This window comes from Micrasema longulum, unplaced genomic scaffold (genome assembly GCF_059751315.1).
Source record: "Micrasema longulum isolate JH-2025_06_02 unplaced genomic scaffold, ASM5975131v1 h1tg001739l, whole genome shotgun sequence".
NCBI lineage: Eukaryota > Metazoa > Arthropoda > Insecta > Trichoptera > Brachycentridae > Micrasema > Micrasema longulum.
The window spans coordinates 350,585-370,745 of record NW_028278917.1 but is presented as its reverse complement, the minus strand read 5'-3'; the positions used below and the strand labels follow the sequence as shown (position 1 = coordinate 370,745).

At 31.4% G+C, this 20,161-nt stretch overlaps 1 protein-coding gene across 1 annotated transcript in view; it reads right to left on the bottom strand.

Moving 5' to 3' along the window:
• LOC148274150 (uncharacterized) overlaps positions 1-20,161 on the bottom strand; it is a 111,299-nt gene that overhangs the window by 26,141 nt on the left and 64,997 nt on the right. The window contains exons 3-4 of the mRNA XM_088237556.1: positions 12,736-12,920; positions 2,397-2,559 (exon numbers count right to left, since the gene is read on the bottom strand). Coding sequence (XP_088093682.1) covers positions 2,397-2,559; positions 12,736-12,920 — 348 coding nt within the window. The remainder of the gene's footprint in view (positions 1-2,396; positions 2,560-12,735; positions 12,921-20,161) is intronic.

Sequence of the window (20,161 nt, the reverse complement as noted above, 5' to 3'; positions counted from 1 at the left end):
ATTTTTGTATAAAATTGTAAGCTTCAATATGTCCATGTATTTGTAATTTTCTCAAACTGAATGGTTTGGGTAGGTAGGAAGAAATTGCTTTAAGGCAATATGCCCGCTCTTATATCTATATATATTGTTTATGTATATAAAGTGTTAAATTAACAAATAAAAAAACATTAGTTTTATTTTCGTTTTTGAAGCAGTTTTCCGAAACAAGGAAACCTTTTTTAAAATTAACTTTATAAAAACCTTAAAATGGAGCTATATGTATTACAATTACTAAATGTATATGTTTGTGCCTATTAGATATTTAATTGGGAATATTTTTAAATAAACAAATGTTTTTTTATTTCCGAAAAAACTTTATGTTTCCGGTACTAGGCAACCTTGCCCGATTTTAATGTGTTGTGTACGTAATTGATTCTACGATAAATGTATTTAATTTTCATAATTGTTTTTGTTGTTTATAATAAAAATGTCTGGCGCACAACTGTAAAAAACTATTTAGCTAAACTATAATTTAGTAGATTGTTTACAAAGAATTCAATGAATCACTAATAAACGTCAATAAATCATAACTACAAATTGCAATTCAACAATCAGTAAATTAAACTCAACAAACTGATAAATTAAATAATAATAATAAAAATACGTATTTAGTTTTATTTTACTTTTATTTATAATTTTTTACCAGTGACTAGGTTTTGTCGTGACCGACATCGTCAGACTAGTGGGAGACTAAACAAATTTCCATACTATACGCAAGTGCAAGCAGGGGTTATAATTCACGATTTTATGGAAATAAACGAGTTTAAATTATAAATAAAAGAGGAATAAAACTATAAACGTATTTTCATTGTTATAATTAAAATGCAGTTCTACCAAGAAATGTAGCAGAAAAAATCAATCGAATAAATTAAATTCAATAACAAAATTCAAATCAACATACTTAAATCAATAAACACGAATCTAATGCCAAGCTGTCTTGTCCTGCAAATATTCTTCGACTCATTTATGTGTGTTTTTTTTGTTGGCAAAGCCAGAATTTCAAGAGGTACCATGTTGTTGAATCGTATGCAGTTTGAGACAAAAAAAAATTCATTTTTTCTATCAATAATAATTAGTGGGCACAGGGCATTTGACAGAGTAGATCATAAAATTCTCAAATATAAATTACATGCCTTGTGAATAAAAGATCCTTTACTCTCATTTATTAATTTGTATCTTACTGGTAGGAAACGAATTGTTCGGATAGATAACTATTTGTCAACCAGTGTTGATGTTACATCGGGTGTACCTCACGGTGCCCATTTAGTACCCCCGCTTTTCAATTTGTTTATTAATGATGTTAGTAAATCATTCTCTAACTCTCGCTTTTGGCTCTTTGCAGACGACAGCAAAATTCTCAAAATAATTCAAACTTTACAAGACTGTTTTCTTCTTCAATCAGACATTAACTATTTTAACCAATAGTGTAAAGTCAATAAATTAGAACTAAATATTAAAATATTCAAAATAATGTCATTTCATAGAACAAAACAACCGATTTCCTTCGAATACCCAATAGAAAACTCCAAAATTGATGTAGTTAAGTCCATCAGAGATTTAGGAGTTGTTTTGAACGATAAATTGACATACAACGAGCATTTAGATAATACAGCAAATAAATCACTGAAATTACTTGGCTTTATTGTCAAAATATCCTCTGATTTTACTAATGTCCGTACAATCAAAACTCTTTATTGCTCAACTGTTCGCCCTTTTCTAGAATATGCCTCTGCGGTCTGGTATTCATTCTATGTGAATCGCATAAATCACATCGAATCAGTATAATATTGCTTGCTTCGAAAAGTAGCGTGGATGCTTGGACTAGAGAGAGGTAATTATTCTTATACTGATATAGAGTCAATGTTAAACATTACTAGCCTACAAAAACGTAGAACTAATATTGATTCCATTTATATGTTAGGCATACTAAATGGTATAATCGATGTTTCATCATTACTGGGATAAGAAAAATTCCATATTCCGATTTGTAGGTTGAGAAACAATGAAGTACTGTTCATCGATCAGCATCAAACAAACTATGGTCTTAATTTCCAATGACCCGTCCTTGTCGTATTGTTAACTCAAGACAAAATCTGGGCTTTTTGGTTTAAGTTTACAACGATTTTAACAAGCACTAAATAAATAGTCCAGATCTTGTCTTGATGTTTCTTATGTTTGTCAATGCTTATTTTCTTTTTTTAAATGTTTTTAACTTTTCTTTTATTGTAATATTAAAACCCTATAAATTGTATAAATGGACAATGTCCGTTAATAAATAAATAAATACAACTAGCTTATTTTTATTTTTCTCGAGTTAAACCTATGGAAGCTAAAAAATGAGTAAAAAAATGCCTTACCTGGAGCCTCTCCATCATAACTGAAGTTAGGGACGAGAAGTGTCTGGGCGTCCACCATAACTATGGGGTCGGAAGAGACCCCATGCACGCCAGATAAACCAGAAATCTTCTGAGGCTTGGGGAAGTCCAGATTTTTAGGGATTTTCACATCTCCGAAGTTGACCTGAAAGAAATAAATATTTTTTAATAAAATATTTAATGTATTACGTACAACTATGTTATATTATTACAGTTTTTATCACATAAAAATATAGTTTAGTAATTTTTTATTTTAATGATTTTTGTCTCTGAAAAAGAGACAAGCTTTTACGCTTGGAGAGGGACACTATTGCAAGTACGAGTATTATAAATATTTTATGTTTATTTTATTTTTTTTTATTTATTTAAATTTAATTATCATCATCATCATTCCCTTTCCGCATCTAATGGTGCATAGGGCACTGCATTGGTACACCAATCGCAGAGTATCTCGATCATTTTTGTTACATGCAGGTAAATGATCAGTCTCACAATTCAGATACCAGCCCAGGGACTATGAAATATTCCAGTGTTAAAAAAGCGTTTCTTAAAAAATATTTTAATTCAACCATGCCGGGAATCGAACCCGATACCTCTTGCATAGCAGGCAAACGCGCTGACCATTACACCACGAGGCCGAAAAAATATTATTATGATATACCTCCGTGAGTCACACACCTCCGTGGTGTAGTGGTCAAGACGCTTGACTCACGCACGGAAGGTTCCGGGTTCGATTTCCGGGGAGAATAGAAAAAAATAAAAATGTGATTTTTGTCAAGCCTGGGTGCTCTGTGATGTAATTCACCACTGTAATTAGGCCTCCTGGCCTGTTGTGGTGCAAAAAAAAAATGTAAAAAAAAAAAATGTAATGTAAAAATAATTATTGTTATTATTATATTGCTTTCGAAATTTATATAATTTCTTTGAATTTTTTCTTTATAAAGGAAAAAAAAGAAACATGCTGACGAGGGTTTCATTATTTTTTCTTTTATATTTTCTGTTCATGTACTCGTATGCATCTTCTTTAAAAAAATAAAAAACGCATAAATATTCATTTTAATGTATCGAAGATCCATTGCATTCGCAAAAGCTTAAAAACCCATGTTTACAGCACCAGTGGAATAAACACCATAAAAACTTGTTACAAAAAAGTGAACACAATAAATAATTTTAATCTAAAACGTACTAAAACACAGGGTATTCCTAACGTAAATGCTAGTATTAAACGGGAAGATAATTAATTCAGACATTTCTTTAATTTGAAATACTTTTTTTGTACTTATTAGTAGGATAGGAAATGTTTTTAAATTTGTAATTTTGAATTCCCGCGGAAACGCTTCATTGCGTTGGCCACGCCCCTTATACGTCACAATTCGCATTAAAGTTTGTCTTTTTGTCATTCCAGTACGTACTTAATTTTAAAAAAAACTTACTTTTGATTACATTGTTATTATATAAAAGCACATTTAAGATTATATTTACGTGTGCCCTATTTTCATAATTCAAAATAAATAATATATTAATAAAAATATTTGTGATTTTGCAAGTATTTTTTTACATTATATCTAGAAGAAAGGGTTATTAATATTATATAGTACCCAGATGTACAACAAATACATAATTTACAAGTCAAAATCCTGCGTAAAAACTATGCGACAATAACAGCCCATACAAATAGTAAGCAAAAATGCCAAACATTGTAAGCGGAACTGAATATTGACGTCACAAGTGTCAAGATTAAACATGTTGCGTTTACGTGTGGGCGTATTTTTCAACAATTTTATTTAAAAAATAAAGAATTTTATTTTTTCATCATGTTCTTTTTGATTTTGAAAATACGATTAATCTCTCTAAATCCATTTCACATATTATTCTCGGTATTTTAAGTATGTGATATTTCTCTATTATCATCAGTGGGCATTGCATTTAATCTAGGTTTAGTAGTGGTAGCATAGCATATATTTATTTATATATTTTTATTTATTCATTTAAAGATATCTATTTAAATAATATAAATAACGTATCCCTAACTCTAAAAAGCCAATAGCCCTGTGTTGAGTTGGGATACTTTATGCTTCTACCAGCTGAGACAAATGCATACGCAAAAATTTGCCGGTTGATGCCGCCCGTCAATTAATAAATGCGTTTGTAGTGTCATCGATTATTGTTATAGTATCTATGCAGGTCTAACAATTAAAAAAATGACTCGCCTACAGTCTGTATTGTATCCTGCAGCGAAACTTATTTTCGGAATTTCTAAGTTCAGCCATATGACTCCGCTACTTCGGGAATTGCACTGGCTACGTTTTCCACAGGGGGTCGAATGCAAACTCTGTTGGCTTATGTATAAGTCACTGCACAACTCTGCTCCGGAATATCTAAGGGAACTTTGCATTCCAGATGAACTAGCTGACAGACGTCTCACGCTTAGATCAGCTACGTCTACGGCGAGAAGAAAAAACAGTATACCTCTAAGCAAACAGCGCACTAAATTTATTGAACGCGCATTTGCGGTCGCAGGCCCTATTGCATGGAATGCTCTCCCAGCAGAGGTGCGAGGCTGTGAAAGTGAAGTGATGTTTCGGAAAAAACTTAAAACCCACTTGTTCTCTAAATCATTTGAATAAATCCGTAGCATGTGACAACAAAATAAATTGTTTTCATTAATTTACAAATTTAAAAGCTTCAATTAAGTTTATTTATCTAAAGAATCACTATGTAAATCGCCTTTGAGGTATTATATTATGAAAATTGCGCTTTATAAGTTATCCATAATAATATAATAATAGTTTCCCTCGTCGCGGGACAAGTCGGACTTGTCCCAGTACGTCGATTTGATCTCCGAACTCCGGACCTTCGAAGTTCCCTGGCCTAGTCTGCTAGCATTCACCACGTGGCCGCTTGGAGCCACGTCCAAGGCGCCCGCTTACTGCCAGCGTAGGAACCATCTTTACGCCCCTTGTCATCTCTCAAGAACGCCGCTTCATCAGCGCATTTTGCGATGACGCAGCTCACGCGTCGTCAACAAGACGTCCGCCTACGCGCTAACCGTGCGCCCTTGCCGCAGCTGGACACTGCCGCCGCAAACAACAACTCCGCTTGCAACACGCAGCCTCACGCGTCGTCGACAAGACGTCCGCCTACGCGCTAACCATGCGTCCCCGCCGCAGCTGGACGCTGCCGCCGCAAACAACTATGCCTGCAACACGCAGCTCCACGCGTCGTCCACAGACACGACGCTGCCTACGCGCTAACCGCGCGTCCTCGCCGCAGCTGCCGCCTTAGCTACCCACCCACACCTTGTAGCTGAAAGCTGCTGCCTTTAGATCGTTTTTGGGTAGTATTAAGTTAAGTAATAAGTCTGTAATCTTAAGAATTAATCTAAGACATAGGAAAAAAATATTTTGTTTAATTATAGGGATTGTTATCCTTTAATTGTTTAAAACTAATAATTCCGTAAACCGTGTAGAGTGCAAGTACTAATATTTTTGCTCTCGCTTTAAATTCAGCTAGTAAAGCTTAAAGGTGCATATTTATGATTGTTTTTGAACATACGTATTTATAAGGAATCGATCTTTGCCTGGTGAGATATTTTACAATTAGTTTACTTGTAATCTCGAAGGATTTGAAATTTTATGCGAAAAAAATCTGTGTTGAGTCTACCTACATTAGAATAAATCATATTGTCCCGGCTGAGGTCTATTTGACAGCGCCGCATTGAGTAGGTACTTGCTAGCTAAGTCCGCTACAAACTCAGGCGAACACAGCAGTGCCATTTTTCAATTAAAAAAAAACGAAAAAGTATTTTATACTTTAAAAAAAAAAAAAAAAACTAAAAGTAAATATGGAAGCTCAATCCTTCGTTGAATATGCTAAGCGTGCTATAAATGCATTGACTACACTGCTAATGGATCCTAATAATAAATTTACAAAAGAACAACTCGGGAAAGTAGTCCCAAAAACCAACGAAATTTTGTGCACAATAGGACAAATGGCAGTAAAGATGAGCGCATTAGAGACTGAGGTTGCTACGATTAAGAAGTATTCCTCTTCAACTAATATCGACGTCTTTAATATCTGTGATCTAGTATCCGAAGTCCAAGATAGAAGTTACAGGGAGAAAAATATTGTTTTATGTAACTTACCTGAGAGTCAATCTACGACCCGAGCCACAGCTATTAAGGAAGATGATTCTGCTGTCAAGAAAATACTGTCTGAGCTTGATTCCTCTGTTCAAAGTCAAGAAATAAAAATATACCGACTTGGAAGAAATACTGGAGAGAGGCCTCGAGCAATTAAAGTTGAATTTTTGGAGGTCAAATGGTCACGACTACTACTGAGTAGGAAGCACCTTTTAAAAAATAATATTCGCATGTACCAGGATCAGTCTTCATTACAAAGGAAACAGCTTATCGAACTTCGTAATGAACTTGATAGTAGAAAAGCAAGCGGCGAGACTGATATCACAATAAAATACATAAATAACAATCCTAAAATAGTAAAGATGTTTACAAAAAACGACAATCCATCAAACTCTACTATCAAAATGTAAGGGGGGTGAGAACAAAACTACAGACACTTAAAACTGCATTACCAACTACGAATTTCGACATCTACTCATTTACAGAAACATGGTTGAACAACAACATCGACAATACCGAACTTGGTTTTAGCAACCACCTGATATATAGAAATGATCGGGATAAACTTGCTTCTAACAGATCTCGTGGAGGAGGAGTTTTGATTGCAGTATCGACTAAGTTCTCATCACGAATGCTCAAATGTAAAAAACAAAATTTTGAACAAATTTTTGTAATGATTTCATCAAAACGAGAAAAAATAATAATAGGCTGTGTGTATATTCCCCCTTCGTCTGATACGCAAACCTACAAAGATCATTATTTGGAAGTGGAATGTCTACGAAGGCGGTATCCCGAGGCCACTATAGTTTTGACGGGTGACTACAACTTACCCAATATACTGTGGGATCCAGATGGTATCAACCCTAAATCTAGTGATGGCATAGACCATGGGTCAAGTGAGATAATTGAAATGTCAATGTTTTTAAATCTCCGTCAAGCAAATTATGTTTATAATTGTCTTACTCGTCTCTTGGATCTTGTTTTTTCTAATTCAGATAACATTTCAGTGCAACTTGCAAATGAAAATATTTTACCAATTGATAGATACCATCCACCTTTATGCATTAATTTTGGAACCCTTATCTTAGCAAAGTACAAAACCTCTGATGTTAGATTAAATTTTTTTAAAGCAGATTTTCCTGCCATTAACTCATTTATCCTTAGCAGTGATTGGAACTTTTTAAATCAAAATTTAAATGTAGACGATATAATTGCACAATTTTATCATATCCTTGATACTGCCATTGAGTCATCTGTGCCTAAAACTAAATTCATAGCAAGTCATTTTCCTAAATGGTTTAGTAAAAAACTTATTGAAGTTATACTACATAAAAAGATTGCTCATAGTAATTTTAAAAGGTCTCGAGACATTAAAGATTATGAAGAATTTTCGAAATTGAGAATTTTGTCTAAGCAGCTTTCTAAAACCTGTTATCAAGACTGTGTAAGTAAATTTGAAGTCGATGCTGCATCTAAGCCGCAACATATTTTTAAATTTTCCAAGATTCTTAACAGTAGGGAATCTGGAATTCCGTCCACAGTGTATTACAAACGCAAAATGGCAGACACACCACAGGAAGTTGCCAATTTATTTGCTGATTACTTTAGCAGTGTTTATAGTTCTACTTCTAATTCTAGGTTACACAGTATTGATAATACAGATTTAATTGATTTTAACGACTGTGTATTTACTGATTCTGATGTAAAAAAGGGGATTTGTGCCTTAGATCCAAAAAAAAGCGCTGGGCCAGACAATATCCCTACACTTCTTCTTATACAATGTTGTCCCTCTTTAACTGGTCCACTTACAAAAATTTTTAACTTGTCCTTGAAAACTGGAAACTTTCCCAAGAAATGGAAGATCTCATACTTAACCCCCATTTATAAAAAAGGAGATAAAACTGACGTCTCCAATTACCGACCCATTTGTATTCAGTCAGCCATTCCAAAGTTACTGGAATCTGTTTTGCTAACTAAGTTCACCAATGAAATTAGTAAAGTTATCACTCCGTTACAACATGGTTTCATAACTGGTAGATCAACTCTTACAAACCTTATGTTGCATCAGAATCGGTTGATCACATCAATGGAGAGACGTCATCAGACTGATACAATTTATACTGACTTTAGTAAAGCGTTCGACAAGGTTTCTCATACAATTTTAATACACAAACTTAGTTCATTGGGAATTACTGGTAATATCTTGGAATGGTTTAAAAGCTACCTGTCATCAAGGAAAATCTTAGTAAAAGTATTCGGTTATAACTCGTATCAGTTTGAGGCATCTAGTGGGGTACCCCAAGGCTCCCACCTGGGACCAGTACTGTTTTCTTTGTTTGTTAATGACATTGTGTCGATATTTGAGAAAGTAGACATTCTTCTCTTTGCCGACGATCTTAAAATTTCAAAAACTGTTACCTCTGATACCGATTGTGGAGTTCTTCAGTCTAATTTGGTAAGGCTGTACAACTGGTGCCAGAAAAATGAACTTTATTTAAATGTCGACAAGTGTTGTGTAATATCATTTACAAGAAGTAAAAAACCCATAATATTCGATTACAACATTAATAATATCAATCTGGGAAGAGTTACACAAATAAAGGATTTGGGGATAGTTTTTGACGAAAAATTGACATTTATTCCTCACATTGATACCATCACTAATAAGGCAATGAAATGTCTTGGATATTTGCAGCGAACCGTAAAGGATTTTAATTCCATCACTACCCTCAAAGTGCTATTTACTGCCTTGGTTAGAAGTAATTTAGAATTCAATTCAACAATTTGGTCACCTTATTACAATGTTCATATTTTAAAGTTAGAAAGAGTACAACGTAAATTCCTTAGATTCATCAATTACAAACTTAATATACCCGCTGAAAATATTGATTATGATAATTTATTATGTACACTAAATATGTCAACTCTATGTAAAAGAAGAATTATAAATGACTTATTAAATTTATATAAAATAGCGAATGGCGTATTGGACGTCCCGGAATTAACTAGTGTTATCAGCTTGAAAGTACCTCTTCGAAATACTCGGCAGCTAACGTTATTCTTTGAATCTCCTGGCAGTCACAATTATTATTACAATTCACCAATACCTAGACTACACCGGCTAGGTAACGAGTATGGTGAAGTTGATATATTTTGTCTGTCTTTATATAAATATAGGTTAAGTATTCAAAAGGTTATAAATTAATTTATGTAAAATTTCTTAATATTTTTCTTTTTTTACTATTTCTTTTTCTCATGTATCTCTTTAATAATGTATAAACTTATATGTATGTATATGTATGCGTGTATGTTTTCATATGTAAATTTTTTAAATATTTTTCTATGTACCATATACCTATGTTGGTACATTTCCTGATTTTTACTTATTATTGTATCTTTTAGCTTTTCTTATGTTATCTTTTATTTTTACCAAATTTACATACTTATGTTTCACTGCTGCACTTAAATGTAATTTCTAAAATATGTAAAAGCCCATTGGGCGTGTAAATCAATAAATAAATAAATAAATAAATAAAACTATAAAACCTACATGGAAATTTTAATCAAGCACTCTTTCATTATTATATACTCCTCCCTCTCAACATAATATTACAAGGCAATCTGGTTAATTTTACTGAATTCTTTTAATAATTAAGATTAACTTTAGAATTAAATGAAACAACAGGAAATCCTATATTTCTACTGAGTTAAGTTCATAAATATTTAATTTTGTAATTTCGAATGAATAAATAAATAAATAAAATAAATAAATTTTCCGTTAATATTAATATAGACATTCGGATCGCCCTGTATAAAAAGTATTGACATAACCTTCTTGACCATGAAGTAATTTGGCCTTGGCAAATGTACCAAACGATACTAGATGAATTGAAATTGATATAAAACACGATTTGGAAAGTTTAATACACTTCTTTATCTCTTTTGAGACCTGTTTTTCAATAGTTTGTTTAAAAGCGACCATCATCCATTATTACCTACAACCACTGACTTTTTTATTTTTCCGTTGGGTACAAAACTGCCACTTTTAATAAAGTTGCTTTTAAGACGACGTAATCCAAATAGGATGAAGCGGAACCAACTCAAGAGTTTTGAGTTTAAATGAGATAGAATTTTTTAAAAAGCGCTTTATTTTATTCAGATTCGTAGGTAATCCCATTTTTCGCGTCATGTTTTGAAAACTAAATCAAGAAGATGGCGGCCATCGGCAGAAATGCATAATTGAAGAATCTTGAAATTTTTCTCAAGATTTTCTGCACAATTATATGGGTATGGCAACAATATAAATAGCGTGGTCTTTTGTGGAGTTGCTGTGTTATTTTCAGACCAATATCGAAAATTGAAAGCTCCAGAGAGATGAAAATAGGCCTCGTCGCTACAGAAAAAATCGGTCTTCATTAGCTTTGCTGAAGCATTTTCTGACAAAGATTTTTGCGGTTTGCCTAGTCAATAACACTAAATTCTTGAACGGGAATTCGTTTAGAGGGGTGAAGCAATAAATCTTCACTAAAAATTATCCTCGAATAATGTTGTGACTACGATTACCATATGATTGGCATTTGTCGTATTTGACAGGCATTTTGGGGTTTAGAGAGACGTGCGACTGGCATTGATCTGAGACGGGCATTTTTGAATTTTAAACTAAAATTCAGTCCATTAAAAAATAAGATGCATCGGTTGTAGAAATTATTTATTCATTTAACTCACCTTAAATGTCATCAAATCGCGTAAGGATGAAAACTTAATGTAACTACGGTTATTAAAAAACTCAGCTCTCTGTAAAACAGTAAATTTACTGTAATTTGTACATAAGTTCAAACCAGAAATTCAAAGCTTGTATGTCAAATAAAGGTTTTTCCTTTTTCCGTTGGAGCCTCTTTTTTTAAATGTAAAAAGCTTATTAAGATCCCATATGGCTACATCTATAAAATTTACTTCAAAGCTGGATAAATGTTGACGATGTAGAGCTATTTGAGCAGTACAAATTTCAGTATTGATGAGACAAAAAAAATAATTATTTATTTATTTATTCATGTAGAGAGACAAACAAAAACTAAAAAAAACATATCCCTAACTCTATTAGACCAAGAACTCTGTGGTGAGTTGGTAAGTTGGGATACAACATGATGGAAAGTGGAAGCATGCATATTATTTAAGAATATAGAAAATAAAAATAATCACATTAACATCTGGACAACACATCAGTTTTCTGCAATAAATGAATCACATTATTTTTTAAAGATTATGATAAAATTATAAATAAACTTATCAATGAAACTTCTAAGTTTAGTTTTACTTTTTATTATTTTGACAAACGAGCGCTTTCGCCTAAGTAGGCATCATCAAGACTGGTGAATTGTGTACAACATTTACAGTATTTATACAATTCTTAACATATTTTGGATATATTCAGAAAAGTATAAAAACCGTAAATGTTGTAAACATTTTACCAGTCTTGAAAATGCCTACTTGGGCAAAAGCGCTCGTTGGTCAAAATAATAAAAAGTAAAACTAAACCAAGAAGTTTCATTGATAAGTTTATTTATAATTTTATCATAATAATTAACTTTGGAGTTTCATCAAGAAATATCAACAAAAAACATCTATCGCGTACTGTATTAATTTCTTCAATCAAATTTCAATGAAAACGTTTGTTATTCTCTTACTGTTTTTAACCGTTTTTTACGTAAGAGGCATTTCCAGAAAAATAAGGCATTTTAGGTACCCCGTTTCTCATTTTTCTCTCCATTTCTTCATTTTCAAATAGTTACCCTGTGGCTGTAATATTCCCAAAGCAACCGCGTGCTTTCGAGCTAAATGTTTCGGTGGATATGCCGCTCTAATTAACTGGACATTTCCGGGAATTTTCACTGTTTTGGGTGCTAAATATCCACCTTTTCTATAACTACGTCACATTCAAAATTTGACTGTGTTAGCAGAAGGGACAGATATGGCACGCAAAATCGCGCCCTCCAATCTAAATTATGATATGACAAAAAACGGGATAATATTATAAATACAATTAGGCTTCTCGCATTTTCCTAACTCAACCTTAGCCCAAGAAGTGACTCTTTAAAACTAGTCCGCCCCACCTTGTACCGTAATTGGACAATAATAGATGTTTTACAATGATGTATTCTTATGATGTTTTAAATACTTACAGAAAACTCATCGCACCAAACAGAGAACCACTTGACGGAGTTGAGAGACTTTCCTTCGGGCAGTGTGAGGGTTATGTCCTTCCCTCTGTACTTCTTAAGAACTCCTGCAGACCCTCGTTCGTCCCTTAATCTCTGTGCGCCAGCGTTACTTGGAGACTTTCCGCTCCCAACATAGAAGTACGCAGCTGAAACAAGGAATGTTATGTTATTATAAATATATTTGTGGGGGTCATAATAATTCATAGCATCTTCACGTTACACTGCGCTAGCAGCTTTGGCAGCGTTACTCCCTCAATTGAGCGCGCAACAGAAGACGAATCGAAAATGTTCATTTTCATCTACTCGGCACTGCATTTTGAAAGATTGTTATCAAATAAAATAGTATATGTAACGTAAAAGCAAACACGACATTTTGTAGAACAAAAAAATTCTAATAACGTACAACCTTTACATCTTTTTTTCTTTTTGGTGGTTTTTTTTTTTAATTTAGCAAAAAACGGACACAACCAATGATCATATATAATAGTTTTTTTTTAATTTTTATTCCGATATATTTTTAAAATGAATTTATATTACATGGAAATGTACGTAACAATAGAAATAGAAATAGGATTAGGCTAGCAATTAATGAAATAAAATATAATGCTTTTATCTACTAAACAGTTATTGACAAAAAAAAAATCTGGAATATAAAATCTTTGTTAAACTGTTTAAAGATAAAATATGAAAGAAAGTCGATGCATTTTTCGCACATTCTCAAACTCTTGGTAAATATAAGTTGACACCCAAAAATATCATATTAAAGAACGAAAGGAAATAAAATCCTTATGTGTTATAATAAATTTAAACTTGAGTTCTGAAATTGACCAAATGACTCAGCACTCAATACTGAGCCAGGGTCATGAATTGTCCACCATTGTCCTAACGAGGTCAGCATTGAAAGAAACATGCGAGTAATATAATAAATAACATGATAAGTGTAAGATTTTGATATTATAAAACAGGGGTAGTAAACTTTTTTTAAAGGTTTTGAACACAAATAAGATTTTAAACTTAATTCAAATAGAAAAGGAAAATTATAACTTGAATGATTTAGAAGAGGATAAGTCTATTGCTTGCTAGTTCATTTAATTCAATTATGTACTTTTTAGTAGATTATAACATTCACATTACACCACATTTATGTAAAGTCCAAATTTATCATGTTTTGATTTCACAGATTTTCATTTCTTTAATTTTTTGTTGTAACTGATTCTACAATTTACACCTAAAGTGCTATTTTATAGCTTAATTATATTATAGAAGAGTTACAACGTGGAATTTTCAAACAAGTCGAGACATGGAAAATGATAATTGTGGTGTTTTATATTAATTTTAATAACTCTCAAAGGGGTTGAATTTAGTTGTTGTCTACAAAAATTTGGACAGACTTAAAATATTGATGAAATATAAAATCGGTAATTTTCGAAATCTTTCTCCTCCACTCCTCTTTATTTTCTCATCCCCAACCATCTTACTGTTCTCTTTTTTACTTTTTTTATAAAACGTTTTTATTTTATCTTTATTTATTTAATGCACAAAATACACAGTTTTACAAAGACAGAATCATATGTTTTTTTTATGTCCTGATTTGTTGGAAAATTCCGTGTTAAGTCGGGACTCTTCGATTTATAAATCAAAAATATTTATTTACATATTGAAACAGTTTGCAAAATAATCAAAACAATATACAAAATAATAATAGAAAAATGTAAATGATAAAAATGTATACATGTCGAAAAATGGAATATAGAAAAGTTATATAATAATACGTATGACAGTGATGATGTACACATATACGTGTATGGATAATAATGAAAACAGAAGCGATGTTATATATTATTGTGTAACATATTATTGTATTTGTGAAAAACTTTAACAGTATTTATTTACAGTTTTTAGATGTTATTATTTGTGTAAAACCTGTTTTTTTACATAATAAATGAATATGTACATGTTTAATATATTCTGTTACACATTATATTTATTTTCATTCTATTAATCCCGCGAGCCATAGATTATCGATCCCTGACATAAAACATGAGATAAGTTTTTTTCGTATCTGTCAATGAATTTATTAATCGCTTTTGCCACCGTGTTAGAAACTTATATGAGAATAGTCCAAAGTAGTTGTGTTAGGTCAAAAACGGTGAATTAAGGTTAGTTTATTAAGGTTTAAACAATTGATTGTAATCCTTGAGATATCTAACTGTAAGAACATATCTTAATATTAAAATTATTTACTCTTTTATTATGATTGTAGCTTTATGATACGATACCAAAATGTACTGTTTAGAAACCATTATTTAACGCCTTGGCCTATTTTCAATCTCCTAAGAATCTACAAATCATTGATTGCGAAAACTGGATTAAAAATGTTGATATTTCGATCTGATCATCTGTTACATGAAAGTAATATGATTAGTCTAATGCTTTGGGTGCTTAAATGCGTTGATAAAGTATTAAAAAAATATATATTGTAGAACAAAGAATCGGGTTGTGGTCTCGTGCTAGTGTCTCAAACTCACGGATCAAATGTCTGTGGTTCGAATCTCACTCTACCTTAACTTGATTCCCATGTTCTAATAGTGAGTTATTTACAACTCGTTGAAAGTGGCCCTCAAAATTAATCATAAAGAATACAATTTTTTCGTGTGAATGATAAATCCACTTGGTCCATGAAGAAGTATAGAAAATGAAAAAATTACATTTTCAGGCATTGTCTGGTATGTAGGTGAAATAATTAAATTAGATGAATCTCACTCAAAAAAAATGTCAGCTCTTTAACTTCACAAATATTAACAGAGTAAAGAATTGAAGAAATATGGATGTTCTTTTTTACTGATAATATTTCATTGATCCCAAACTTTCAAAATTTTCTGCACTATCCTGGATTCAAACTAAAGATATTAACTCTTTTTTCTATGATATATTATGTTGCCCTTTAATAACAAGGAATATTTTTATTGTTATTTTCTTTTCTCTTTCTTATATTACTCAAAAATGTGTACCTGTCTATTTATTAAAGGAGCAAAAATTCATAAACATTTCCGGTGTACCCACGAGCAGGCCATGCCTTTCTGGGATTTTTTTGATTACTATTTTTACTGTTAATATGTATTTCACTGCTATGTAAATATCCTTTATTTTTTTAATACTCTGTTTTACCTCTAATGCATATTGTAAAAAAACAAAAAACATTTTTTTTTTAAATATGGGTAGAATGGAGAATGTTACACAGTATGTAAAATGGCCACTTAACTTTTAAAAGACTGTGATAAATAATACCTTTGCGCGCGGTGATGTAACATCGTGTTACCACTATTAAAAGACGGAATAATTATAAGTTCAAAAATTGAAAAAAAAAACATGGAGACATACTGTTTGATAATCCCTTTTCCATTATTTGTGCAAATAAACATATAATTTAGCCCTGTTATAGTAAAATAAATTAATAATCATAAATACGCCGCTCAGATTACGCGCGTGCGTTTCTCATCACTGTTATCAACCGGCTGAAATCTGAATCTATTTTACACTTTACTTAGTTTTGTTTTTGTCTCTTTCACACTAACATCTGCCATAAAACAGCGTTTCTGTCTTCCTTGTGATGAGTTCTATCTTCGTGCTCTTTCTTATACATATGTGTTGCTGAATTAGCGGACACTCTTTTTTCGCGTAGCGAGGATAAATATTTTTTTGTATTAACATCCAGCATGGTTATACAAATTTCTTTTTCCAAATCCGGTGTGAAAATGTCCATTTGAAGATTACAAAAAATACGAATTCATCATTTTAAAAAATAAGAGAGATATATCAAGTCTTGTGTCCTATGTCGACTAGTGTGACATCACAGCCACACAAGAGTTAAACCAGCCAATGATAAATCATAAGCCCTGTAGATGCCTTGACTTCTATATTACCTTCTCCAAAATATTATTTATCTCTGTTGTAATATGTTAATGTTAACAGCTCCCCAGGGGGTTAAATCCAGTCCTTGTCTACAAAAATTTGGACAAACTCAAAATATTGTAACTAAACCAACTGGTCAAAAAAACGTGACCTCCTTTTCAGTAGAGATTTTGTTTTAGACCTCCGAATGCGCACAGTATGATGTTACGTCTTCTCAATTATTTTTTACTGCGTCGAAACGTGGACGCTTACCCAAGTCAATTCAAAACAATGAACAATCTACTTCCATTGTCCATAAGGACAATAAATTAGTACTCACAATATAAAATTGCTATTAAGAAATGGATAGTGGAGGTGGGTTGCGCACGGATCGATGAGTGGATCAAGCCGAATAGGTAAAAATTTGTGTCCTCTTTATGAAATTTGGTCTACAAGTCTCTATGAATTTGTTATGTTTTTCATGATTATTTTAGTTTATATTCCTTATTATGTTTATGATGATAGCAAGGTTAATTAGATTCAAATTGAATAGATAATAGAAATATATAAAACAGAAATATAAATATGTAATATTGACATGGATATTTATATGTGTGTATATATATGTTCATATGAATGTATGTGTATGTGTATATGTATATATGTGTATATATGTATGTATGGATATGTATGTGTGCATGTACGGGTATATATATATAGATATGAATATAGATATAGATATAGATATAGATATATATATATATATGGATATATATACCGATAGTCAGATGGCAGAAGGGACCATCTGTTATTTTCAAAAATGTTCAGGAGAACTGAAATAAGACTTAATTTCATGACTTAAATCCACAAACTAAAATATTTTCGAGTTATTTTTCAATGATAAAATACCATTCTTACTAGTGCTGTTTTTTTTCTTTTCTCCGTGTGTATTTACTGAAATATTAATTTTAACTTTTGAAAACTAAAACACAGAAAAAAATACAGATGGTCCCTTCTGCCATCTGACTACCGATATAGATATTTACATCTATAGATATATATATATATAAAGATATAGAAATGATATTTATATAGATAAAGATATAGATATGAATATGGAAATGGAAATAGATATAGATATGTAAAGAAATAATGGCTTTAATAAAATGGTTTGTGCCTATTAAATGTGTACAAACTTCTGTTTTAAATTTTGGTACTCTGGTTTTGTATTTATTTTTTATCTTATAATTGCGATATCATTTACTTATTTTTTGTTTTTTTTTTTACATTTTTCTAAATATTATTTGAAAACATAAATTATTAATTGATTAGTGTAAAGGATCTTTACCAACAAGTAATATTAATTGGCTTGTTAAGTCCTGTAAAAAAAATTTAAAAAATAATGTAATATTGCATGTAAATAATAAATAAAATTAATTACGTTTTCATTTTGTTAACTATGTTAAATAACTAATTAAAGGCATGTTTCACTTATTGTAAAATGTTTCCATCGGCACGGAACACCCCAGTGAGGGAACATTATTCAGTATAAAAAAAATACAAACATTGTAAAAGTATAAATAAATAAAAGTAACAGAAATAAACTATAAAATAAGAAAAAAAAGCTACATTAAAAAAATAACGTAACATGGAAACAAGTCTCTTTTTTACTTGTAATTTTATCGAGACGGGATAACTTTCTAAAAACAGCTAAATTATCGTTTGAAATTATAAGCTTGTCATTATTAATTTGTCGCTTTTCGCTCATACCATGTTCTCATTGTGTTTTGAGCGAGTTCACAGTAGCGTGGAGCAATTTTTTAAACACCGTAATATTTCACACCAATGAATAGACGACATGCACTTTCGTGTTAAATTGTAATATGTGAAGATATTCTTTAGTACTATTAAAGGCATAAAACATATTAATACAAAGAAACGCCGCTCTGTACTTGGTAATTGAAAATATTCTTCAAAATGTTAAAAGTATGTCGAAATGTTTGTAGACAGGCTGGATTTCCTATTCGGATACGGTGGTGTTTGAATTCCCTTTAAGTCCACGCGTAATAAATGTATTTTTTCGTAAATACTATGTATACTACGATGATGGTAAAGGTTATAGTGTATTTTAGTATTTGTATGTTGGCGTAGTGAGTGTCCTGACGAAGAGACGGTTACGTCTCGAAACCGGTAGACATAAAAATTCAGTAAATGGTTATTTACTCATGTTTGATAACATTAACCTAGATTCCCATATTCTCCTCTCTGTTACACTAAATTTAGATCATAATAACTCCCTAGGGAGTGAAATTCAGCTTGTCTACAAACATTTGGGCTTACTGAAAACATTGTTGAATAATACTTTTGATCTAAATTTGTTGTAACTGAGAGGAAAAACATTTTTCAGAAGGGAGAATAGAAGTATAGGCATTTACCGGGCTTATGACCTGTCATTGGATGTGTAACATTCACCATTCTACCATTGTTTCAACATCCATATTTTTTCAACTCTTCCATCTATTGATTTTTGTGATAGCTGAAACCTTTATCGTTGACTGTCAACTTAAATGGACTAATCATCTTGAAGTAATTATTAATAAACTAAATGTTAAACCTATGTGTTCAAACGGTTAAGTATTTACGCCCAGCAAAATACTATTAAAATGGTATATTATGCCATTGTCCAGTCATCGCTTTCCTATGGAATAGTTGAAAGGGGAGAGAGCTTTTAAAAACCTTATTTAACCATTTGAAACTGTTCTAAAATTTATCTTAAAAACAATGCTTCACAAAAATCGCACATTTCCCTCATTCCAATTGTTCCAAGATCTAAACTTTTGGAAATAAGACAAGTATATTGTTTTCTATGTTTGAAGTATATATTTAAGAACAAAAATGTATTTACAAGTAATTCAAATAGATCAAGTCAAATTAGGAATCGGTGCTAGAAATACCACATTGTAAAACGAGACTAGAATAGATATATGCATATTTTATAAGCACAATTTTTTTATTTTTTTTACTGATAATATTTCACTGATACCAAACTTTTAAAATTTTCCTTCTTTTAAAAAACACGCACCATCCTTTATTCAAACTAAAGGTGTTAACTCTTTTTTATTATGATACAATATTTTGTTGCCCTTTTGTAATAAGGAATATTTTTTTCTTTTTTATTTTCTTCTATACTACTGTAAAATAAAAAAGTACCTCATCATCTTTTACAGAATATTTTCTTTTTTCTTTCTTATATTATACAAAAATCCTCATTTTTTTCAAAATCCAAAAATCCACCTCTTCCGAGTACGTATATTGTAAAAAAACTATAATATATATATATATATATTAATCATGTGTGTGAGATTAATCCGGCTAAACCATTTAACCCACTTGGCATCTCATGAAACCAATTTTCTAATTTTTATAATTCTCCTCACATCAGTTGGTTTAACCAACAATGTTTTGCGTGTGTCCAAATGTTTGTAGACAGGCTGGA